General features: G+C 51.2%; 1 protein-coding gene across 1 annotated transcript in view; it reads right to left on the bottom strand.

Annotated features, from left to right (window-relative positions):
* Acacb (acetyl-CoA carboxylase beta) overlaps positions 1-24676 on the bottom strand; it is a 106680-nt gene that overhangs the window by 33497 nt on the left and 48507 nt on the right. Inside the window, exons 10-27 of the mRNA XM_029477795.1 lie at positions 23558-23767; positions 23255-23425; positions 22221-22382; positions 20579-20742; positions 18710-18860; positions 18499-18602; positions 17358-17439; positions 15844-15989; positions 14212-14362; positions 11700-11834; positions 9062-9208; positions 7870-8058; positions 6241-6341; positions 5226-5314; positions 4958-5082; positions 2108-2221; positions 1898-2011; positions 1135-1224 (exon numbers count right to left, since the gene is read on the bottom strand). Of these exons, the coding sequence (XP_029333655.1) occupies positions 1135-1224; positions 1898-2011; positions 2108-2221; positions 4958-5082; positions 5226-5314; positions 6241-6341; positions 7870-8058; positions 9062-9208; positions 11700-11834; positions 14212-14362; positions 15844-15989; positions 17358-17439; positions 18499-18602; positions 18710-18860; positions 20579-20742; positions 22221-22382; positions 23255-23425; positions 23558-23767 (2445 nt within the window). The remainder of the gene's footprint in view (positions 1-1134; positions 1225-1897; positions 2012-2107; positions 2222-4957; positions 5083-5225; positions 5315-6240; positions 6342-7869; positions 8059-9061; positions 9209-11699; positions 11835-14211; positions 14363-15843; positions 15990-17357; positions 17440-18498; positions 18603-18709; positions 18861-20578; positions 20743-22220; positions 22383-23254; positions 23426-23557; positions 23768-24676) is intronic.

The following is a 24676-nucleotide window of genomic DNA, read 5'->3' as shown; positions in this document are numbered from 1 at the left end:
ACCAGAGGATTTAGGAGGGCAAAGCTCTGTGCACAGGGCAGCTGCAGGCTCTCCAAGTTACACGGAAGGGGATTTCTCAAGAGCCTGGGAGCAAACATTTCAGACTTTGGAGACCTCATTCCTGATGAAGCCCCTAGATTCTGCCATTATAGCATGGAAGCTGCCATTGGGGGAAAAAAAAAGAGAGAGAGCCGGGCAGGGGTGGCACAGGCCTTTAATCCCTTTACTTGGGAGGCAGAGGCAGATGGATTTCTGAGTTTGAGGCCAGCCTGGTCTATAGAGTGAGTTCCAGGACAGCCAGGATTACACAGAGAAAACTCTGTCTCGAAGGAAAAAAAAAAGTTTTGAAAAGCCAAAATAAAACCCTTACAGATACAACTAGGAAATAACCCTTGTCAAAATAACGGCTGATGGGGTGAGTGCTGGGTCTCGAAAGTGAGGCCCCCTGCAGCTGTCACAGTCTCAAAAGCCCAAACCAGTCTCTGTGAAGACCTAGGCAAAGCTGGCATGGCATGGGTGACTCACAGAGTCTAAAAGATGCAGGACAAGGCAGGGGTTCACAAGGTGGAGACACTGAGCTTGGAAGTCCAGGGTGACACGAGACTGTTAGTGACCCAACTCAGTCTGGGGCAAGGAAGCTCCTGAAAAGGAGATGTCGGTTCCTCATTGCAGGAGCAGAGGCAAACTGCAATCCTGAGAGGAATCTATTGGGACAGAGTGCCTGTCAGACACCCTGCCAGGCAAGCCTCTCCCTGTACAAGGGAGGTAGCCTGTGTCCTCCGCTCCAGACAGAAAAGTCTTTGAGATACTGAATGCTCATGGATAAGAAGTTTGGACAGGGTGCATCTGGCTTAGCACTGGGGTGTGGCCCACCTGTGCCCTGAGTGGAGAAGCCTGGGATGCTATAGGCCCTGGCAGTGTTACTGGCATGGACTTTGCAAGAAAACCAATGAAGTGTGAATCCTGGCTCTGTCCCTGTCTGTGTGGCCCTGAGAAAGTCACCTCACATCTCTGAGCTCAACTTAGCCCCTGTGAGAGAACAGAAACCCCTTCCTTAGAGAGAGAAGGTCACATTTGCAAGGCGCACAACATAGGGTCTCTCAGGGCGTGTGCTCGCTCCGGGTTTCTCCTTACCTCCAGGGACGCCATACAGACGACCTTGTTCTCGTGATAGAAGAAGGTGGGCAGAACGTCGAATATGGTGGTTTCCGAAAGTATTAGTTTCTATGGGAAACAGGAGGGGCCACAAAGCAAAAAGAAAATGAGCAGGCATGCCCCAGAAGCTGGAGGGTGGGGTGGGGCGAGGCGCAGGCACAAGTCACGGTCACTATTGCAGTCAGTGTCCCTGATACAGGGGGAACTCCTTTCACAGAGCCTTGGGAGAGCGGACAATGAAGGAGTGCGGGGTGACTGTGCCCAGGGCAGGGTCCCAGTTTCAAACACTGATGGGTGCCTGGAAGTTTATGATAAGCTAGAGCCCGGGCAGGAGCCCGGAAAGATAAAGTCAGTGCCAACCCCCACCTCTATCCCAGTTCCCCATCCCTACCCTAGATCCCCCACCCCATCCCAACTCCCCCACCCCAGATCCCCCACTCCTACTGCAAAGGGCTCCCGCCTCCTGCTATGCTCCAGAAAAAAAGAAAAAAGAAAAAAGGAAGGAAGGAAGGAAGGAAGGAAGGAAGGAAGGAAGGAAGGAAGAAGAAAACATTAATGTTAACCCTGTACTGGCCAGGAAAGACTCAATCCTGCTGCCCTGTGCAAACAGATTTCCATACCTACAACTCCCAGAGCCTGTGATGTTCCCTGGGACTGTCCATCCTAGCCACTCTGAACTGGATGTCACTAAAACTGGCTCCTTGAGGATAAGAAAAACCCATGGTCTGTCCCCGAGGCTCACCTTGAGGTTTTCCGGGCAGAACTGGTGGCCATACATGTCGATGGCGGACAGGAAGATGGACTCCACCTGGTTGTGCCGCAGCTCATAGGAGGGGAGGTGGGAGGCGATCAGGACCTGCCAACAGGAGGAGGGAGGACAGGGATGACGGGAGCTGGGAGGAGGGAGAGCCACAGACACTGGCCCCCGTGCTCCTCGTGCTCCCCAACCAACCTGTCTGGCTCTGAGGGCAACCTTGCAGTGCTCGCTTCTGCTCAGCTGCGTGAGCTCACAGAGGATGGAGGTCAGCTCGTCTGACAGGGTGGGGTCTGGGCCGCACAGCTCATCCTTCAGGGGCAGCAACAGAACCAAAGTTGACTTTGCTCTGCCCAAGGGGCCAGCTCTTGGCTGGTGTGTGTATGGAGGGGGGGTTGGAGCAGGGGATGGGGGGAGGATTGGGTGGGGAGGGATGGGAGGGTTGGTAAAGGGGTGAGGGAGGAAGAGAATCTAGCCTCAACTCTCTCTCTCTCTCTTTTTAAAAAGAATTATTTATTTATGTGTATGAGTACATTTCTTCAGACACACCAGAAGAGGGCATCAGATCCCATTACAGATGGTTGTGAGCCACCATGTGGTTGATGGGAATTGAACTCAGGACCTCTGGAAGAACAGTCAGCTCTCTAAACCTCTGAGCCATCTCTCCAGCCCTAGCCTCAACTCTCTAAACACATCCAGCCAGTTTTTGTTTTGTTTTGTTTTGTTTTTAACACCTTTACCTGGGCAATGGTGGCTCACACCTTTAATCTCAGCACTCAGGAAGCAGAGGCTGGTGGCCAGCCTGGACTACACAGAGAAACCCTGTCACAAGGTGGGGGCAGGGCAGGGGGGGAGCCCTTGCCTCTTTTTACTGTAGGTTCATTTCATTCATTTGCTGACTTATGCACCCCACATATGCCCTCACGCCCGAGGGGCTGTGCTGGGGAACACGTGTGTGAATGAGCATGCATGTGTATGCACATGCGTGTGGGAACAGGACCAGCCCACCCCAGAAGTCTTCCTCCACTGTGCCCCACTTTGTTTTCTGAGCCAGGGTCTCTCCTGAACCTGGACTAAGAAACTCACAGATCTGGCTGGTCTAGGCTGCTGGCCTTGGGGATCCCTTATCTCCCTCCATCTCTGGAATTCTGGGATCACAAGTGGGCCACCATCCCCGGTGGCTTTTTACGTGGACTTTGGAGATCCAAACTCTGGTCCTTGCACGTGTGCCACAGGTGCTCTGTCCTCTGAGCCATCTCCTGGCTCTGGCCTGAGTCCCCTCTGCTGAGCGAGGAGGAGCTATTCTGCCGCAGATGGGGCTGTGTGCACAGGGTCCCTGTGTTTCCTCTAGTGTCTTCGCTGTAAGAGGGGCCTGGGGACAGCTCAGAGAAGGGGCTCCCTAAACATCCACTGGAGACAGATCTGTGATGGGAGGCTGCTGAGCCACTGCCATCCACCACCCAGGTCAGCCCGCACTGTCCTCTAAGACACTCTGCCACCTATAGAGTGGAGGCCGAGTCACCTCTCACCTACATGAATGCACTGTCCCAATCATAAAAGCCCTTGCTGCTTTCCTATTTAATGGGCTGTTACCCTCTCCCTCACAACAGATCAGACAGCTACAGCATTGCTCTCACCGTCCCAGCCCTGTGGCTGCAAGGAGCACACAGAGCCCAGGTCTGTCCAGCAGCTAGGCTAAGAGGGCCACCATTCAAAGGGTACTCAGTATGGGGCTGGAGAGATGGCTCAGCTGTAAAGAACGTTTAATGTTCTTGCAGAGGGGTCTGATGCCCTCCTTCTGGCCTCTTTGGACACCTGCATTCAAGTGTGCATTAGAACACCAGGTTGGCACCCTCACATACAAAAGCTCACAATATTATTTTTTCCTTTCCTGTTCATGTCCTGGAAGCAGCTGGTCTTGCACAATTCAGTTAACGGCATTGTATTCTATTTTCATTGTTGCTAATGCTCTGTGACAGATAAAAGACCTTGAGAAATAAGATGAGGAAGGAAGTCCATTCCAGGGCCACAGCTCCATTGGAAAGCCCCTACTGGGAGCATCAATGACACCTAAGGGAATCATGATTGCCATCTTGGCAAGATCTAGAATTGACTAGGAGACAGAGCGCTGGGCCTGTCTATGAGGTCATCTCCAGATTAGGTTAACTGAGGTGGGGAGCCCCACACTGAGTGTGGGTGGCACCATTCCCTAGGCTGGGGCCCTGGACCGAATGCAAAGGGGAAAGAGAACTGAGCAACGCCATTCATTTGTGTCTGCTTCCTGACTGTGGATGCCACGTGACAAGCGGCCATGCGCGCTGCCACCATGGCCTCTCGCTATGCTGGGCTATACCCTCAAAGCAAGAGCCAAAGCTAACCTTTCCTTCTAAAGTGGCCTTTGCCAAGGACGTCACTAATCCAGCTTCCTGGGTACCAAACTGCACTAGGTATGAAGTAGTCTGCGTTGGAGAGAAGTTAGTACGAATGTGTCTATCAGTACACTTCTATTGTGTCAACTCCTTGGGAATCCAAGTAGAAGGTTCTCTTTCGACGAGGAGTTCGAGACTAGCCTATGCTACATAGGGAGCCCTAACGTCAGAATTAATGATGATACTAGTTATAACAACATCAATAATAAATGAATTTAGTATGTAATCTTGAAAACTAATTAATATATTTTAAAAGCAACCAAGAAAGTTCTGGCACAGAGCCAGGTGCTTTGTGACACTGCCTATTATGACAAATAAAGTTTTATTGTGCAGCCACACCATAAACAATAACAGAGTTTAGCAGTTAGGTTGGAGACCAAAACGCGTGCAAGGTCTATGACTTTATTTTCTGGACCTTTCTAGAAAATAGTTGGGGACTAGGCTGGGGATGTGGCTTCGTGACAGAGAACTTGCCTGACATGTGTAGCACCTTGGTTCCATGACAGAACTGAAGGGTGTGGGGAGAGGATGGGAGAGGAGGAAGAGGAAGGAAAGAGAGGAGGAGGAGGGAGACCAGCCCCTGACCCGCCCCCACCCGGGGTTTGGGCCCCCATCTTACTATCAGCATGGTCACCAGCTGGTTCTTCTTGGCCACCTGGGAGTGTGAGAAGATGCAGTCCAGCACCTGGGTCATGTCCGGCTTAAACTGCTCCCTCAGGTTGATCACGCACTTGTCATAGTGGGCTGTGGGAGACACAGGAGACCCAGAAGAGTGAGTTCAGGACACCTACCTCCTTGATTGCCCCACCCAGAGCTTGTGGCACCTCCCGCTTGCCCAGCCCAGGGCTTGTGGTTGACAACAGTGGGGGTGGGGTGGCGTCTCTTGCCTTGCTGAAAATGATGCTCCACGTTTAGATATTTCCTCAGGAGGTCCAGCACCACAGCCTTCATGTAGCCACGGGTCCCACTGCGGTATCTGAGGAACCAAAAGCAGCCCTGTCACCATGCCTATCTTCACCTCAACACCTGACTGTCTCAGTTCAAGACGTTATGACTTTAAGAAGGGGAAGGAACCACTGGCATGATGGTCCATGCTTGCAAGAGCAATCTTCCTGTAAGGACTAGGAGTTGGAGGGTGGCCTGACCCTTCCTCAGAGAAACCAAGGGCTGGGATGTAGCTCGGTGGAAGAGCACTTCCGTGGCATGTACGCAGCCCTGGTTGCAAGCAATAGTGCAAGGGGAGGAGGGAGGAAGAGGAGGAGGGAGAAGAAAGAGGGTAAAACAGAAATAAAGAGAAGGGAATATGAAGAGGAAGGAGAGGAGGGTGGGAGGAGGAGAAGAGGGGAGGAAGGGGAGAAGGGTGGAAGGAAGAGGGAGGGAGGAGGGGGAAGGAGGAGGGAGGAGGAGGGTGGAAAGAAGGGAGGGGAGGAGGGGAGAAAGGGGGAGGAGGAGTTTTAAAGCATCTGGAGTACAATCCAAACCCTCATGTCAGAGGAGCTGTGACTTGTCCATCAAACCACAGTCCAGCCTGGGCTAGCGCCCAGAACTTATTAGCCCCTAGACATCACCTGCTCAGGCCCAGAGAGAAGGGAAAATCATAAGAGTTGAGCTATTCAAAATTGATTTTTAGCAGATTTTAGCCACAAAACAAAAACTTCCAAACACACAAAGCTGTTTTCAAAAGTCAAACTTGAAGACATTTGCCGAAACATTTTCTGCAGATTTCCCTTCTGTTTGAAACAAGTGCCGTGTGTCCTCCCTCAACATTTTTTTCTCTCTCCTATAATATTTCCAAACACGGGGGATGGGCTCCCTTTCTGCCTCCTGCACCCTGAGCTGGGGGTTGAAGCCAGGGCTTCCTACAGGCTACTCAGGCCCCCAGAGGGCCTGGGATGCACTTGCCTCTGGACCAGCTGCACGATGCTCTGTGTGTTCATGAAGAAGACCTCTCGGTCTGCCTTACGCTGCAGGGTGGCGGCATGGCAGTCCAGGATGGTGGCTATCTGGATGAGAACACAAAACAGGTCAGGCCACTGCCAGCCACATGATCCAGTCGCTATGGGGCAGTATTACGAGGTGACACACCATGGGCTCCCAGGGAGGTCCCAGACTGGTTGCACTCAAAGACCCAAGCCACCTGGCCTCTGCTTAACAGCCCTGGTCACCCTTTCAATGTCTCCCTGGGGACCCAGGGGCCCAGAATGACAACAATCTCACAAAGATGTGGTCGAACTGTATTGATGTTCGATCCACGCTCCAGACAGGACCAAGAAGAAGACGGAGTGTCCAGCAACCGTGTGGGCACAGGAGGGGAAGGGTCAGAGTTCGTGCGATTGGCATGCCTTTTTTAAATTAGTGTGTGTGCACGTGCACATGCATGTGTGCACGTGTGTGTGTGTGTGTGTGTGTGTGTGTGTCATGTATGAGGATGAGGATATATGCACCACCGTACAAGTGGAGGTCAGAGGATAACTTCCTGGAATCGGTTCTACCCTTACGTGGGTTCTGAGGGTGAGGGTCCAACTCAGGCCACTGTACTTGCTTGGCAAGCATCTCTACCTGCTGAGCCATCTCAAGGCCTTCCCTCCCACCAAAAAAAAAAAAAAAAGATTTTTAAAGAAAACTAAAATTTGAGAAATTCCAGAAAAGTTCCAAGCACATCCCTCTCTCGGTGGGGCCTCATCACTTCCAGTTGGGGTACAACTGCCTTCCTGCTCCAGCTGTGGTATAACTGGAGAGTGGGGAGCCGGTCCTCGCCTCCCCCCACCCCTCCCCTGGCAGCCACTAATAGACTTCCTTTCTACACTGATCGCCTGTTCCGGACATTTCCTATGAGCAGCTCTTGCCCTTAGCATAAGGCTCATCCTTTGTAGGAGCATGAATCAGAACTTCGTTCCTCTATATGGCTGAACAATATTCCAACCTTCAGGAGCTCAGGATGTAGCTCAGTGGTAGAGTGCTTGCCTAGCGTGCCTGAGGCCCAGCACTGCAAAAAACAGAACAAACAGTTTCCGCCTTTAGAATGGTTGACCGCTAGGAACGGCCTGACTTAGCCTCTCCGGTGGCGGAGGTGTGTGGGTGAGGAGGTGGCAGTGGTAGAGGTGTACGGGAAATGACTTTGGAATGCCCAACAGAGGAAATAAGCTATACGGGCCAGGAAACGTATCAGTTTGTATACTAATGGGATATATACACTAATGGTTTCCAATCCTAAGATGCATGAAGCTCACAGCTACGGGGCTTCAAAACCGGAGACCCAGGGACAAGGTTCCACAGCTAATGACTTGAGCCAGCCTGGGTGGGACAGAGTTAGCTCTATTTGTACCCGTGACCTCCCTGTGAGCCTGAGTGGTTGGTGCAAGACCTGGGGACTGGGGTGCGCCTCAAAAGCCTAGCCCTTGGGAGAAAATACTGGAGTTCTACAGGAAAGGTTAAAGAGAAACCGCAGACCCATGACACTCGGTGCTAGCCCAGCTTAAGAGAGGCCTGACACAGGAATGGGCGTAGGTGTGGCTTGCCGGAGGCACGCACCTGCTGGCTGGGGAACTGGCATAGCACCGAGGTGATGTTACTGGCGTACTGGGCCATCACTCTGCGGACTGCCTTCTCCACCGGGGCGGGGATGCGGCCGGCCACGCTGGTCATGATCTCCTGTAGCTCCAGCAGAGGTAGGGAGGGATGCCGGAGCGTCATCATGAGCTTCTGGACCCAGTCTTTCAGCTGCAGAGAGACAACCATGTCAGCCACCTCTTATATGCGTGGGTACCACCGTTCACGTGAGCATCCCTGTCTGCCATGGACACCACAGTTCGCGTGGTTGTCCCCGTCTACAATGAGTACCAACATTCGCATGGGCATCCCAGTCTGCCCTGCTGTCTGCCGTGGGCACTCACCCAACTAGGCCCACTCAAGGATGGAGAAAGCCTCCCGGCAGACAGCAGCCACGCATGACTCATGGAGATCTGGGCCCAGCAGACTTTGAAGGTAACCTAAGTAGGGTTGCCCCAGTCTCCCCACTCAGGGAGAGTCTGTACCCTCTCTGGGTAACTAGAAAGCCAGCATGGTGTGTGTGTGTGTGGGGGGGTAGATAAGGTCACATGACAAGCTTATGCTGTTGGTCACTTGCTTAGCGCCAAGTAAAATCCAAAAATCTTTCTTGACCATTTTCTTTTTCGAGACAGGGTTTCTCTGTGTAGCCCTGGCTGTCCTGGAACTCACTCTGTAGACCAGGCTGGCCTTGAACTCAGAAATCTACCTGCCTCTGCCTCCCAAGTGCTGGGATTAAAGGCCTGGCGCCATTTTCCTTTTTAGTTTATTTTTATTATTTTTAAATTTAATGCATATGTCTGTGTCTGTGTCTGCGTGTGGGCTGTGCACATGAACGCTGGTGCCCTCCGAGGCCAGAAAAGGGTATTGGCTCCGTGGAGCTGCCCCACGTGGGTGCTGGCATCCCACCAAACACGGGTGTTCTGGAAGAGTTTTGCGTGGCTCTCAGCACTGGGGTCACTGAGCCAGCTCTGACCTCTTCAGCTGCTTTCTTTTGTTTTTTTTAGAGACAGCCGCAGCAAGCAGGTAGAACGACCACTCTCCCCGCTCAAGATTGAAATGGAGACAGAGAGGTCAATTTGAGTCACCCAAAGCACCTCGACTGGTAAGACGCCTTTCTGGGACAAGGGCGCCCCACACAGGGCCATGTGCACACCTGGGTCGCGCAGGCCCTTACCTTCATGCTGAAGAAGGGCTCGGGCAGGCAGTAGCCACTCATGACATTGGTTAGATTTTCCAAGACGCCGTGGAACACTTGGTGTAGCTTCTCCCCAAGGATGGGCAGAGTCTGCTGGGCAGGGAGCTCCCCAGTGAACGGCTGGGCCTGTGAGACAGGAGGACAGTCAAGGACAGACCAGGGAGCCTGTGAGACAGGAGGACAGTCACAGACAGACCAGGGAGCCTGTGAGAAGGAGGATGGTCACGGACAGGCCAGGGAGCCTGTGCGTGAGACACGAGGATGGGTCACAGATGAGCAAGCCTATGAGGTGTGATGACGGGTCACAGATAGACCAGGAGAAAGCACTGACCCGACAACCCACCGACCTACTCACTTGAAACCTGAGACGTAAGCAAGAGACAACAACATCCCGGGAACCCAACATTACTAAGTTCTAGCCTGGACCCAGGGTTTTCAAATTATCTCCTTTGCAAATGGCACAAAACAGGTGACTTATACTCCAGTTTTAGAGGGAATTAGCTCTGGTTTTGTTCTAAATTTCTTTTTGATAATAACTATCTCCCTGTTTTCTTCTTGGTTACCTTTGTAGGTTCTGGCCATTTTTCGGACTCACAACACAGCAGAGGCTAGCCTTGAACTCACATCCCTCATGCTTCAGTCTGGAGTACTAAGACTGCAGGCCTGCACCACCATGCCTGGCTTCACTAATGTGATTTAAATGTTTAAATTTATTTTGGGTTGAAGATTTTAGTTGTGTGTATCGAGAGCAGGGTATGTTCCCATGCGTAAGGTGCCCGTGGAGGCCAGGGGTACCGGTTGTGTCTGCCTGGCATGGGAGCCGGGAATCAAAACCTGGGCCCTCTACAAGAACAGCAACTGCCCTTAATCAAAGTCACCTCTCCAGGCCTGGGACTTGAACCTAGGGCCTTGTACATGCAATGCACACGCTCTAGCACTGAGCTCTACGCTAAGTGAAGTCAGCCAGTGACGAATTGGCTAGAGATGCCTGACTCCTGTCATTCGAGGAGCCCAGAATAGATGGATCCCTAGGGGAAGATGCAGATGGAGTGGTTGCCAGGGCTGGAGGAGGACGGGGTAGAAAGTGGGTATCTGGTGAGCATGGGTTTTGGTTTTGTAAAAAGAAGGGTTCCGAGCAGTGGTGGTGTTTGCTCAACCACACAGGTTTAACACCTGGAATGTTCAAAATGGAGAAGGCAGGGCTGTAACAGGGGAGTGCAGGGGATGACAACCAATACGCATGAAACCCTGAGTTCTAGCCAGGCAGTGGTGGCGCACGCCTTTAATCCCAGCACTCGGGAGGCAGAGACAGGTAGATTTCTGAGTTTGAGGCCAGCCTGGTCTACAAAGTGAGTTCCAGGACAGCCTAGGGCTACACAGAAAAACCCTGTCTCAAAAGAACAAACAACCAAAACAAAACAAAACAAAAAAGCCAGGCGTGGTGGCACACGCCTTTAATCCCAGCACAGAGAAACCCTGTCTCACAAAAACAAAAAAAGCAAACAAAAAACCCCTGGGTTCTAATCCCTAGCGTGTAGACATAGATGGACACACACATACACACACACATATCATACACATAATACACACACACAGAGTAGGGACAGGAAGAGAGAGGGGGATGAAGATACTAAGTTATGTATATTTAATCACCATCTTAACTGGAAATCTGAGTAGAGTATTATGTTAATAACACATCAATGGAGGTTCATTGTGACCAATGGATCGTATAATCACAATAATTACATTAATAGTAATTAGCAATAAATATTGTTAGATTCATAATAGGGAAATGGGATGCATGGAACATGAGAACCCGTCATAGGATCTCTAATCCTGCAAATCTAAAGCTGCATGAAAGATACAGTCTGGTTTATATAGCACATACTAATTGAAGAAAATAATATTTCAAAGGTGGCCCCAGATCCCTCAAAGAACCTGGCATGATTATCCCTATGTTACATATTTTAACATATGAACATATTTATACATATGAACATATTTTATATATAAGTCTGAACCCATAGTAGGAGAGAACCAACTCCCCAAAGTTATCCTTCAACCATGACACACACACAATCATAACACCACCACCACCACCACCTCCAACAACAACAGTAACAGTAACAGTTAACAAAATGTTAAACCCCAGGGCCGGGTGGAGCTCAATGCTGGAGTGCTTGCCAACCATGATCGGGACCTTGGATTTATCCCCAGCACTGAGAGAAAGCAAATGGTCATGGGTCATGGGTGGAGTGAGAAATCATGTCACCTGTCACCTCAAAAGTGCGCAGGCCATGCCTGAGGCAGGTCCTTCCAGCCAGAGGGAACAGGCTCCAGGCAGGAGGGAAGGGATAGAGGGAAAACCACAGCCATCATGGAGGAGGGGCCTCTGCTGGGATCTTGGTCTTTGCTTCAAGCAAGATTAAAATCTGGGAAGCGGACAGAGCAAACAAGGGACATGGCTGCCATGTTACATCATCGCCTGAGCAGAGCATGTCTGTGAATGACGTGGACTGGACAGGAATGGAGAGACTCTGGTCTGCTCTCTCAGAACAGGATGACATGGTGGGACCTGCTGGGCCAGCCAAAGTAGCTAGGACCCCGAGCCACATACCGCGTGCACTTTTGAAGGGTCATCGAGTTCTAGCCTCGCCACCACGCAGCCAGCCTCCAGTATAACCCCTGGCCGCTTGATGTACTTCACCCGGCCGCTCTCCTGCACGTTCAGGGTCATGATCATCTTCATCACCTGTGTGGCAGAGAGGACAGGTCAGGGTTCCCCGAGATGGCACCCAGAGACATCGAAAGGCTGTGGAGCTGGGGTTGCATCACAGTGACAGCAAATCTCTGGGCGCCATTCATGTACAAGACAAGGAACCTGTCATTTGTCCCAGCCCGCTGTGCACCAGGCAAGGGCGCCATCCCAGAATGGGCTCTGTCTACAAGGCCAGCCAGGGAGGCAGGTGTGTGTGCTGCCCATTTCACAGACACAGAGACCACTTTTCCCTTTTCGATTTGTGAAGCTGAGGCTGGGGGCAGAGCCTAGAGTCTCATGAATGCCAGATAGACAAACTACCGCTGAGCTGCAGCTACAGACCCCTCCTATTTTCAAAGGAAGCCCTCAGTCTCAGAAACACAGTTAAATCCTATTACTCATAGCAGTTGGTATAAAGTCAGTCACAGCATAATAGATTGCACTTATGGTGGCCTTGCCACGTGACTCTAAGGATGCTGACCCGGCAATTGATAACCTAATGACACCATAGCCACGCCCGAGCTGTCCTGCGTTTGGGGCAGCGATGCTGGGGTGAATGGGTCACAGCACCACCTGTCCGGTAAAGTACGGCACACACTTAACGCTGAGACACTGTCGGCAGCAGACTCTCGTATCCCATGCTAGGAGCTCACCACAACACCTCAAGTGACTGACTGATACCTTCCAGGTCTGTGCTATGCAATGTCCACACGACAAAGTTGTACAGGACATATTTGGGGCCTATTTTTCAGAACAAGTCTGTGATGGTTTCTATATGCTTGGCCCAGGGAGTGGTACTGTTGGGAGGTGGGGCCATGTTAAAGTGGGTGTGGCCTTATTGGAGGGGTGTGGACTTGCTAGACTGGGCGTGGCTTCTTTGGAGTGGGTGTGGTTGTGTTGGAGGAGGTGTGGCCGTGTTGGAGTAGGTGTGTGTGGGTGGCTATAAGACCCTCATCCTAGCTGCCTGGAAGCCAGTCTTCTGCTAGCAGTCTTCAGATGAAGATGTAGAACTCTCAGCTCTTCCAGCCCCATGCCTGCCTGGATGCTTCCCTGTTTCCACCTTGATGATAAAGGACTGAACCTCTGAACCTGTAAGCCAACTCCAATTAAATGTTGTCCTTATAAGAGTTGCCTTGGTCATGGTGTCTGCTCACAGCAGTAAAACCCTAACTAAGACAATATCCCACTGCTGAACAACCCACCGCCCTCTGCTGCCCTCCCCACCACCCCCAGCTGTAATAAAGCAGACATTTAATCCCATGCCCATGGTTGAGGGAGGGCTCCAGGGAGTGCTTTGGAAAATGAAGCACCGGCCTGAAGTCTGTCCTGCCAGGACTCACTTGCCTGACCAGGAATCTGAAGATGCCTAAGACAGGAGATTGTGGGCGTGGAGCCACAGGACCAGGCTACTCCATGTTCAGCTGTCCCTGTGCCCAAGAACCCCATCCGTCCTCTCTGCGAATTCCAAAAGCTGCCTTTGTCTATGAGCCTTGGTGTCCCCTCTGTAAATTGGTGGCTAGTCCTCTTCCTCACATAACTGAGGTGAAAAACCCGGCCTGCAAAAGAAGGTGTTCTCCATAACAGCCATTCGCTTATTACAGCGGAGAGCCAGCTCCAGGCTTGGAGCTTGGCTCTGGGTGCTCGCAAGCAAGACCCTCAGCTCACCCTCTTGGGTCTGATGTCTTCATGCATACAACAGGAATCACATGTGTGCTGGCCTCAGGAACTTGCTAACGTTATAAACTACAGTGTTGGGGTGCTCTAACACTTGTCTGACATGTTTTGGGTCTTCGGGTCTGTCCTCAGCACAGTTTTATATATATACATATACATACATATATTTTATTTTTATATATACACATATATATGTATACATGTGTATAGATGTATATATGCACACATATATGTGTGTGCACATATATTTAATGTGCTTAGGTCAGTGATCACTGGATGGTCAGTGCTCAGTCCATGATGGCCTGTGGTTTTAATCACTGGCGTTATCGTGGCTAAGCGGTTTTTTTGTTTTGGTTTTGGGGTTTGTTTTTTTTTTTTTTTTTTTTTGAGGCGAGATTTCTCTGTGTATTCCTGGCTGTTCCAGAGCTTACTCCGTAGATCAGGCTGGCCCAGAACTCAGAGATCCTTCTGCCTCTGTCTCTTGAGTGCTTGGACTAAGTGTGTGACACCACCACTTGACACTAAGCAATTCTTGCTCCTTCCCAGGAGATGAGCGCTATCTGAGCTCCTTTAAACAGTACCCTTTGAATATCACAAGGAATTAGGCTGAACCCTGGATGCCGAAGAGTGCACTAAGGTTCACTGGCTGAGGGATGGGGTTTCAGACCCACAGCTCCAGGGCAGGCTCTGTGCTTACCTCCATCTCTGCATAGCTGCTCCCAGCTTCCACGTGATCTCCGTCCTCCACCGTATACTGCATCAGCTTCCCAGCTGAGGGGGATCTCAGGACGGTGGGGTCGTTTTCCTTTTCAAACACGCAAGTCTTATTGCCGATAGTGATCCGGTAACTATGGGGGTGGGGGTGGGGCATGTGGGAGATGGATGAGGCCCAGCAAGGACCCAGCCAGACTTTTGGGGAATCTCCCCTTCCCAAGGCAGGCATCCTATCACCCTCTGTGAGACATTAGGGCCTTTATTTCTTCTAGCTGAAAATCAGTTTCTATTACTGATGTAATCCACACACCCCCAAGCCCTGCCACAGGGAAATCGATCCATCAATCAATCAATACTATTCAATAACTCTTAACTGATTCCAAATCCTTCCTTTAACTAAACTGGGGAAGCGGGCCTTTGGGCAGAGAGCCTAGGAGAAATCTTGAATATTCTTAGCAGGTGGAACGTGGTTACAAGACAGTGTAAGCATGCTAACCTATCTTCCTCTAAAATACTGGGGATTAAGAAAGGGGTACCCCTAGCTGACCTAGCTTCCAGGAGTGAGCTCTAACAGGCACTTTCGCATACACATGCGCGTGCACACACACACTTTGTTCTCTTTGGTGAAGGTCTGGGTGGCCTCCTCTGCCTGGGCCATCCAAGTACCACTGTGACTTCAGCAAGGTACAGCCAATGGGAGCTGGACCCATCATGCAATGCTTCACGCCTAGAGCTTGCAGCGTCCAGCATCCTCCCACCCATCCTCTTGCTGCTGCTGTTCAGTGCCTCATCTCCTGCCCTAGACTGGAAGCCCAGGAGTGGTGACGTCATGCCCTCATCCCTAGCTGAGCACGCTGATCACAGTGGCTCACTGACCAGCCACTGGATCCTGCATCTGTTCCACACCCATCCTCCGGGGATGTGGACCCTGCAGCTCAGACCCAGGGTAGCTGGCACCTCCTCACTCAGCCCACAAATTATGGAGCCACCAAGTTGCTATTGTCCTGTTTGGCTCTAAATCCTCTGGTAACCATAAAGGCGTGGCCTGGGGTCCCTTCCTGTGGCCTCCCTTCCCCCAGCCTGGAACCTGCTTGCTCAAAGGTGGAGCTACGTGCTCATTCGTCCTGCCACGCCTACCTACTGCTGGAACCTGCCTTTGCTGCCTGGAGGCACACACGTGTTCGTCCTGCTACTGGACCCTGAGTTACTTGGCGGGATATTGGGTTCCCTCCCCCTTCCTTTATAACTGAGTGTCTGGAATTAGTAAAATTGAGCTTTGATCAGGATTTGTCTTAGCTCCATTCTTTCTTCCGCCCCGTCTAGATTCCTCTCTTTTCAGCGAACTGCCATTCTCAGTTGAACCGTTCGTGTTGTGGACTGCGGGCAGGCCGCAACACCTTCCCTTCTATTTCCTGCCAGTTGCATGGAGTTCCAGCCAGGAGGGGACGCTCTCCAGATGCCCCACAATGAACCAGCACATGCTTTATCTAGAACCCCAGGCCTACACAGAGGCCAGCTTTGCATTTCAACGCCCACAGAGAGCTGCGCATGCTCCATGCTGTGGGAGGGAGAGCGCGCATGCATGTGGTCATGTGATAGCACGGCCCTCACATACCTGTCAACCTCTTCCTTCATGTACGTAGTGTAACTGCTGCCATTGTAGGACAGGAGCAGCCCCCCGTCGTTCAGCCGGTGGGCATCGATCTCGATGTGACAGCCGTTCATGATGAGGACAAACATAGTCAGGGACTGTCGGGCTACCTGTGGGGACAGGCTCACATCAGAATCCCCATGATGGTGACGCACAGATTAGCAGTCTACTCCTGCCCTGAGTGTGGACAAAGGCTTCAGGCTGCAGACACAGGGCCCATGTAGCACTGTGGCTGGCAGGGACTGCAGCTTGTACGCTGGGTGGGGTGTCTGGTGGAGGCTTCATCAGGGACCTAGTCCATTAAACCGTGTGCGCCTCCGACATTCCAATACTGAAACCAAGCCTCAAACGAGATCTTACTAGGAAATGGGATCGCTGGTTCAGGTACGTGCGTCATGAGTAGTCTTATAATAGAGATCCCGGGGCTGTGAGATGACGCAGGGGCAAAGGCGCTTGTCTTCAAACCTGACAAGCTTAGTTTGATCCCTGAGACACACATGGTGGGAGAAGAATCAACACCTGAAGTTAGACCTTCATGCACACTCTGTGGTATTCCCATACATGCACACATATGCATGCATACAGACACACACACACACATACATCATGACACTCTCACACACATATATGCATACACACATGAATAAATAGATTCAATTTAAAACAATTTTCCCCAGTTTTTCAAGACAGAGTTTTTCTGTGTTGCCCTAGCTGTCCTGGAACTCTCTCTGTAGACCAGGCTGGCCTTTTGAACTCACAGAAATCCACCTGCCTCTGCCTCCCAACTGCTGGGATTAAAGGCATGCACCATCACCGCCTGGCTTCAATTAAAATTTTTTAAAGGGACTCCAAAGAGCTCCCTTGTCTCCTCTATCACATGAAGACACACAGCAAAGGAAGGCACCCACTAGAGACCAGGAAACGGGCCCTCAGAAGATCCTGAATTAATCCATGCCATGACCCTGGATGTCCCAGCCTCTGGAACTGTGAGCAATGCCTTCTTCTGTTTACAAGGCCCTGCTCTATGGCATTTTGCTATAAAAATCTGAATAGAGAGAGAGAGAGACACCTGAACATGGACTATGGCTTTCTGAGCTCTGCCCAGGACAGAGGTGTGTGCAGAGAGCTCTGCCAGGAGGAAGGCATTCGCAGTAGAGCTTTGCCCAAGAGGGAGGCGTGTGCAGTGAGCTATGGCCCAGGCTCCGCACTTCCATCCCAGTGGAATACCAGCCCAAGGCTTACCCTCATGCATGTATCTTCATAACATACACATGTACTACATCACACATACACAAACGATTTCAGATAAAAGACAGTATTCTTTGGGTTCCGCTCAAGATTCCTCTTCTATACTCCAACTGTTAAGGATTCGAGGCCGTGGACTACACAGCGCGTCCTGAGGGACACACTGCTCAGACCCTGCTCCACTCCAGGTTCACAGAAGAAATGAAACAAACTCCCACCAGGCTCAAAATTACCTTAAGAGCATACTTGATGCCGCCGTAAATCAACTCAACGTCCACAATGTTCAGCAGAGAATCAGCCGGGAGGACCTGACCCCTGAAGGAAAAGCCGCGCCTGCCATCAGCCCAGGAAGGAGCAGAGATCCCTCTAGCACTCCCTTGGGCTCACTCAGTGACATCTTCCGCGGTTCTCAGGAGGCTGGGGTGGAACTCCATGGCAGAACAGGTGCTCCTGTGTGCAAAGCCCTGGGCTCCATCCCCAGCATCAAACAAGCTGCCTATCACCTGGCTTTGGCCCTTCCTGGGCATCAGCAAACCAGGCGGAGTCGAATCTTATTAAAAGTGTGGGACACAGATCTCAGAGAGGAACTGGTACCTACTGAATGGACCCATGCCGTGACCCTGGATATCATGGCCTCCAGAACTATAAGCTCCTGCTCTGTGGTATTGTGCTATAACCTGAATAGAGCCAGGCAAGGTGGCACATGCCTTTAATCCCAGCACTTGGGAGGCAGAGACAGGCGGATTTCTGAGTTCGAGGCCAGCCTGGTCTATAGAGTAAAACATTAATATATGTATGTGTATTTATAAATGAGGTAACGATGTCTGGTCTGTGGCCTGCCAACCTCTAGCACATGGGCTGCCAATCATAGGTGCTAAGCGACCACTACTGGCTTTGTCTTTCAGGTGTTTTGTGGGGACATTTTGTCTTTCCTTTGTTACTTCTAAAGAGAGGATAATTTGTTCTTATTGCTGGGACACTCGGGGAATGGCCTCCCATGGCCTCTAATAGGCAGGAGACATAAATTCTGCTGTCACCCTTCAATGCATAGGCAGAACAGTCCTGCCCAACAGTGATCCAAGCAGAAGCCTCCTCGCCAGCTTCACCCTCCCCCACGGGCCCTCCAGATATCCTCCCTATATCCACCTGCAGTCTCTCCCAGGCAGTGTGAACTGCAGCCCACAGGAGAGGCGCCCGACCCGCCCTAAAAAGCCCACCCTAGCATGGTGCCCATGCGTGTGATCCCAGCACTCAGGAGGCAGAGGCAGGAGGATCGAGAGTCATCTCCGAACAACAGCAACAGCAAAAACCTCATTCTGCCTTCCATGCTGTCCCCACATCCCAGGAGAGCAAGGAGAAGACTGCGTGCCCTACCTTTCCAGGGAGTGCAAGAATTCCGTCATGCAGGTTCTGAACATCGCATCCGCCACATTCAAGGCCCCACACACCACCCCAAGCATGATGTCCGGCTTCTCTGCCTAGAAAGAGACTCCAGGTCTCAGTACCCGCGGGAAGCACGGAACTCTGCACGCACACCCACCCCGCCCTGGGAGGGAGGGATGGAGAGGTAAAACGGGCCCCTTACCTGCACCCGCTGAGCAATGAGGTGGTCCAGCCACCCTGTGTCGATATCGTTATTCTGGAAGCTCTCGGTCTCCAGAAGGTTAACGAGATACTCCACAGTGGTCCGGAAGTCACCCCGGATGGACAGTTCCTTCAAAGCCACTACCATGTTCCTGGAGAGACACAGGACTGTTTTCCACATTTACCCACGATTCCTGGGAAGTTTGGGATTTGTTTTTTCAGCGCGTCTGAGCACACAGGAGGCACATGGACCGGCTTGAGTGACCTCACTTGAGTAACTTAACCACCCCGGGGTCTCAGTTACCTCATCTGAAAAATGGGGTGGTAACCTTGCCACCTGCAGTACTTGAGGGATGCTCCACATAATGCCGTTGCAGTCAACAGGTCCCAGAGTTTAGATCATCCTGATACGTAATGATTCGAAGAAAGGGATGGGGCCTCTCTGACCGAGTGCATGTTCCGCCTCCCCTTGGTCTATTCCCATCTCCTGTCTCATAAAAGCCACTTCTGCCTGTCCCCTGGCTGCTCTGTCCAGGTGTGTCATGGGGAGGTCACATGAAGGCGTCAAACAGCCATAGGTCAGTCTCAGAACCTAAATCTGTATGTGACTCGGCCACACAATTGAGGAAGACTGACTGCCACAGAGGGGTTTGTCTGTAGCACTGATCAGGGAGCCAATCACAGAGTCCCGCAAGTGCTTTCCTCTGCTAGACTCTGTCAGCAGTATAAGCTGGAGTTTCTCTAAGTCTGTAGCAGCCGCAGAGAGCGCCACAGTTTGAGCCTCTCCGGGAACATGCTGGGCCCACCCACTTCCTTCCACCCACTTCCTTCCGTTAATTAAGTCTCATTTGTTACAAGTCTCCCTCCACTCTCCCAGAGGACCTCAGTTTGCCACTGAACACGATTAAAATGAATTAGCCTAAGCTGACGGAGGGACAGCACCATCAAAACTGTCAAACTCTCACCTAAATCAATTCACAGTTAAACAGCCAACCAGAGTCTAACGTTTTTTAAATGAAATACTCGCGATGCCTTTGGGCTCTTTACACTCTGAAGAGTGGTTTGGTTGCCTGGCAGCACAGGATGTTTAACTACAACACAAAGTGCGTTTCACCTTCCTGGACCGGTGTAGAGGCATGTTTAACTACAACACAAAGTGCGTTTCACCTTCCTGGACCCACCGGTGTAGAGGCAGGGGGATGTTAAGAGGAAAGACAAGGGGAGTAGTTGGTTAAAATGAGTTTCTCAGTCTGTAGTAACCGTGACAGGATTTGGCTAAGCAGGGATCACAGGCCATGTCACAAGCGTGAAGTAGAGAGCAGGGAGGAAGAGGAACCCCAGAAGAAACTGAGTCTTGGAGTAAAGATGGTGTAGAAACTATTTATGAGGTGTTAAAGGTGCCCCCACCCTCTCCCGAGCCGAGTGCTAGGCACCGTTTAGACAGCTTTGAATGGTTTAGGGTCTCTTTGAAGTGAGCTCTCTTGCACACTCAAGACCCAGGGCCTGGTGGGCTCCCTGCTCTCCACCACAGGTCTCCAACAGAGGAAGAGACTTGTTCTTGAACTTCAGTAATTAGAACAGTAAGTGATGCGTAGGGAAGGACTTGTGTGTGTGTGTGTGTGTGTGTGTGCAGGTGCATGCACACTGTTGCAAGTATATATGGGTCACAGGAGTTTGGTGTATGTGTGTGCATGCGTGTGTGTGTGTGTGTGTGTGTACGTATACAGGTACATGCATGCACCTCCAGCTGCCTTGTGGAGTCTGGGGTCAAACAACTCAGGTATTCAGGCCTATCCACAAGTACTTCTGAATGTTTCTTAGAACTGGGAAGCGGGGTTGGAGGGAAGGGAAGGGAACCGGAGATACTGACGAAATGGCCTCTTCACGGTTCTCGCCCCAGGAGAAGCAGTGCCCAAACTGGGAATCGGCGAACTCGTGCAAGCCCCCAGCAGCAGCCACGCTGAAGTAACCCCACACGTTCTTGTTGCTGCGGAAGTTCAGCTCCTGCACTGTCCCCGAGCTTGGCTTAAAGCCCTGGAGCCCAGACAGAGGAAAAAGAGAAACAGAAGTCAGTTCTGTGAGCACTTGGTTGGGGAGATAGCCCAGTCCCGCAAATAGCACTGACTTCCCAAGCAGAAGGACCTGGGTTCGATCCCCACAGCACTCACAGACTGGACGTTTTCATAGCTAAAAATGTAACTGAAGAGTGGGAAGGACACTCAGTGGTTAGGCACACTGCCCACTCCTGCAGGGAACCTAGATGTGGTTCTCAGTACCAACACGGTAGCTCATGAACATATGTGACTCCAGTTCAGGAAGTCCCACACCCTCTTTTGCTCTCCTCGGGTAGCAGGCCCACGTATGGTGTACACACATGCAAGCAAGCAAAACACTCATATGCATAAACTAAACACACACACACATATATTTGTATATACGTGTGTGTATATATATTGTGTGTATTTATATAAACATATACACACACACATATAATATATATTATATATATTAATTTTAAATAAACTAGGTATGGTAGCACATGCCTTTAATCACAGCACTCGGGAGGCAGAATCGGGCAGATCTCTGTGAGTCTGAGGTCAGAGTTATTAGTGAAAGGCCTTGTCTCAAACACACACACACACACAATCTTTGATTAAAAAATAAAACAGAGGCCAGGTGTGGTGGCGCACGCCTTTAATCCCAGCACTCGGGAGGCAGAGGCAGGCGGATTTCTGAGTTCGAGGCCAACCTGGTCTACAAAAGTGAGTTCCAGGTCAGCCAGGGCTACACAGAGAAACCCTGTCTCGAAAAATCAAAAATAAATAAATAAATAAATAAATAAATAAATAAATAAAACAGGAAGGTCTGGAGAGATGGCTCAGCAGTTGAAAGCACTGACTGCTCTTCCAGAGGTCCTGAGTTCAATTCCCAGCAACATGGTGGCTCACAACCATCTGTAATGGGATCCAATGCCCTCTTCTGGTGTGTCTGAAGACAGCAACAGTGTACCCATAACACACACAAACACACACACACACACACACACACGGAAACCAGAATTGACTGGTGAGCCCCAGTCCAATGAGGGGTTGGTTTGGAAGCAATGAAGCCAGCTAAATTGTTTTCAAGACCCCAGGAAGAGCAAGCCTCAAGGGGACCTCCCACAGGCTCCCTAAAACACAGGACTACAGCAAAGAGCACAGAAACCAAGAAACCCCAGAACTTGGGCTCCAAACCTGGCTACACAAGCCAAAGATGGGAACCGTGTGGAGAGTTGGGAGGGCTTACCTGACCCCAGCAGGCTGGAACATGACCACCACCCAGTGAGGTCATGGGAGTGAGGGGCCATGTGAAGTGCTTGCTGAAGCCCAAAGCTATGACCAATAGCTTCCACCCAGAGTTTCTTGGGTATAAGCTGAGAATTCTGAGTGCCAGCATACCCACACCAAAAACCAGGGCCCACCCTTTGCCACAAGTCTGCAGTTGGTGTAGACACAGGGACCCACACTTGCCTCATCTGGGTTTTCGCTGGTGATCCTGGCTGCAATGACGTGGCCTCGGGCAATGGGAGGGCTCAAGGGGGTTTCAAAAGGAATAGGGGTCACTCCCCAGGGGGACTCTCCGTACAGAAGCCGTATGTCCTTCAGCCGGTGCAGGGGCACGCCCATGGCGATCTAAGGAAGAACCCATCGCACAGGTTAGCGTGCTAGGATCCTGGCCCTGAGACATGAAGAGTAACACGGATGTGAAGAAAAGGCGCAGTCAACACTTCCAGAGATACTGAGCCTATAACAGTGGGTGTGAAGAAGAGGAGGCTCAGTCAACACTCTCAGATACACTGAGCCTATAATGTCTAGACAGTGCTATGCACAGGGGAACAGGAGAGGGGAGAAAGAGAGTCAGCTGGTCCTGGTATCACACACTTGAAGTCCAGTGCTTAGGAAGCTGATGCAGGAGGATCACAAGTTCCAGACCACACAGGGATAGCCTGGGGGTGGGTTGGGGGGGCAGAACAAAGGAAGACTCAACTCATGTGTGGAGCATTATGTCAGGAGGAGCTCCGCCATTAAGTCTGAGGCTAGCCCCTTGGAGCTGCGGAGAGAAACCACAAGGCTGGCTGGACGGTCACAGAGGCTTCATGAAAGCAGCAAGGAAAGCCCAGGCATGTCACGGCCTCCACATGGTGCACGTGAGCACGTGGTGGAATTCAGTAAAACAAAAGGACGGCAGAATGTTCTGCAGAAATTAGTGTGAATCGAACCAGGAAGACATAACTGAGCAAATCCATACTGATAGACATTCGATCTGAATGCCAAAAACACAGATTTTTGGGCCAGTGAGATGGCTCAACTGATATAGATGACTGCTGCCAAGCCTGACGACCTGAGTTCAAATCCTCAGGACCCATGTGGGGGAAGAAGAGAACCTACAAAACATCTTCTGACACGGCATGATGTGCTCACACTCACACACATGCTCACACCCACATGACACATGTGCTCACACTCACACAACAAGCTTGGGGCCCGGCTTCGAAGGTCCTCACCTGCAGCTGTGCAGCAGGCAGGTTGACATCTGCGATCATTTCAGTGCACGGATGCTCCACCTGCAGGCGTGGGTTCAGCTCCAGGAAGTGGAAGCTGCCATCCTGGCTGTATAAATACTCCACAGTCCCCGCGCTCACATAACCCACCATCTTGGCCAGGAGGACAGCACACTGCAGAGACAGAGGCCAGCGGCAATCTCAGCGATCAGACACATCTGTGTGATGCTGAAATCACCATCTTCCAGCCACCATGGCTGTAGCCAGGTCTGCCGACTAAGCCCACTCTTCCAAAGGCACCCCTACCTGTTCCATGAACTCAAACACGGCAGGCGCGGCGATGGTGGCTGGAGCCTCCTCAATGATCTTCTGGTGCCGCCTCTGAATGGAGCAGTCCCTTCCGAACAGTGACACCGCGTTCCCATACTGATCTGCCAAGACCTGGACCTCCAGGTGCCGTGCGTTCTGGGCCAGCTTCATGAGAAAGATCGGCGAGCCCGGGATCTCACTCTGCACCTGTTGGGGAGGCACGGGTCCGGTGTCGGATCAGAGAGGATCCAGCTCTGGAAGCTCAAGAAGTTCAACAATAGCCGTGATATGGGCAGGGGCTACCCCCATGCTCCACTCCCGCCTCGATTTCATTTTAATTCCAACAGACACGTGGTGTGCTTTCTCATCGTTTTAAAGTCAAACACCGTGCATAAAACGGCACCATTTCCTCCGTTACATAGCATACAATGTCCATACCCTGCTCAGTTCCTGAAATCTCAGCACCTATGAGGCTGAAGCAGGAAGACTGTGCTAAGTTTAGGGCCAGCCTGGGCTACATGGAGAACACAAATCTAGCCTTAGCTATATGGAAAGTTCAAGGCCAGGCTGAGCTACACAGCAAACACAAAAACAATAGAACCCCACTGATTTTAGTTCTCTGGGAATGCAGAGCATGGTGTAGAAAATTAATGTATTATGTACTTGAAATTTACTCAGAGAAATCTCAGCGCTCTTCCCAAACACACATGAACATGTGAGGTGATGTGTCTGTAAACTGACTTGGCCGTGAGAATCATCCCAGGGAATATATGCAGGATGGGACGGCACACTAAACACCTTAAACATATGCAGTTTTATCTGTCAAATACAGATCCACAGAGGGGTGGGGTATGGGTGCAAGCTACTTTTCTTCTGCACATTCTATAGCACATAGAACACTTCTTTAGACAAAACACGCCCTCATCCACCTCTGGGCAGTGGGAACCTGGGTGGAGAGAGATGGGACCCATCCCTGCAGCTGTTCAGTTTCTAGACGTACTTCCTGAGGTTCTGCTCAGCACAGCAGGCACAGCACAGCAGAGGAACTGCGGTCGGGATATAGCACTCCCACGTGCCCAGAGCGCAACCATGGAAACGCTTTCTAGAAAGTTCTTA

The sequence above is a fragment of the Mus caroli genome, chromosome 5 (genome assembly GCF_900094665.2).
Source record: "Mus caroli chromosome 5, CAROLI_EIJ_v1.1, whole genome shotgun sequence".
In the NCBI taxonomy this organism is placed as follows: Eukaryota; Metazoa; Chordata; class Mammalia; order Rodentia; family Muridae; genus Mus; species Mus caroli.
This window is presented reverse-complemented; position numbering and strand designations above follow the sequence as displayed.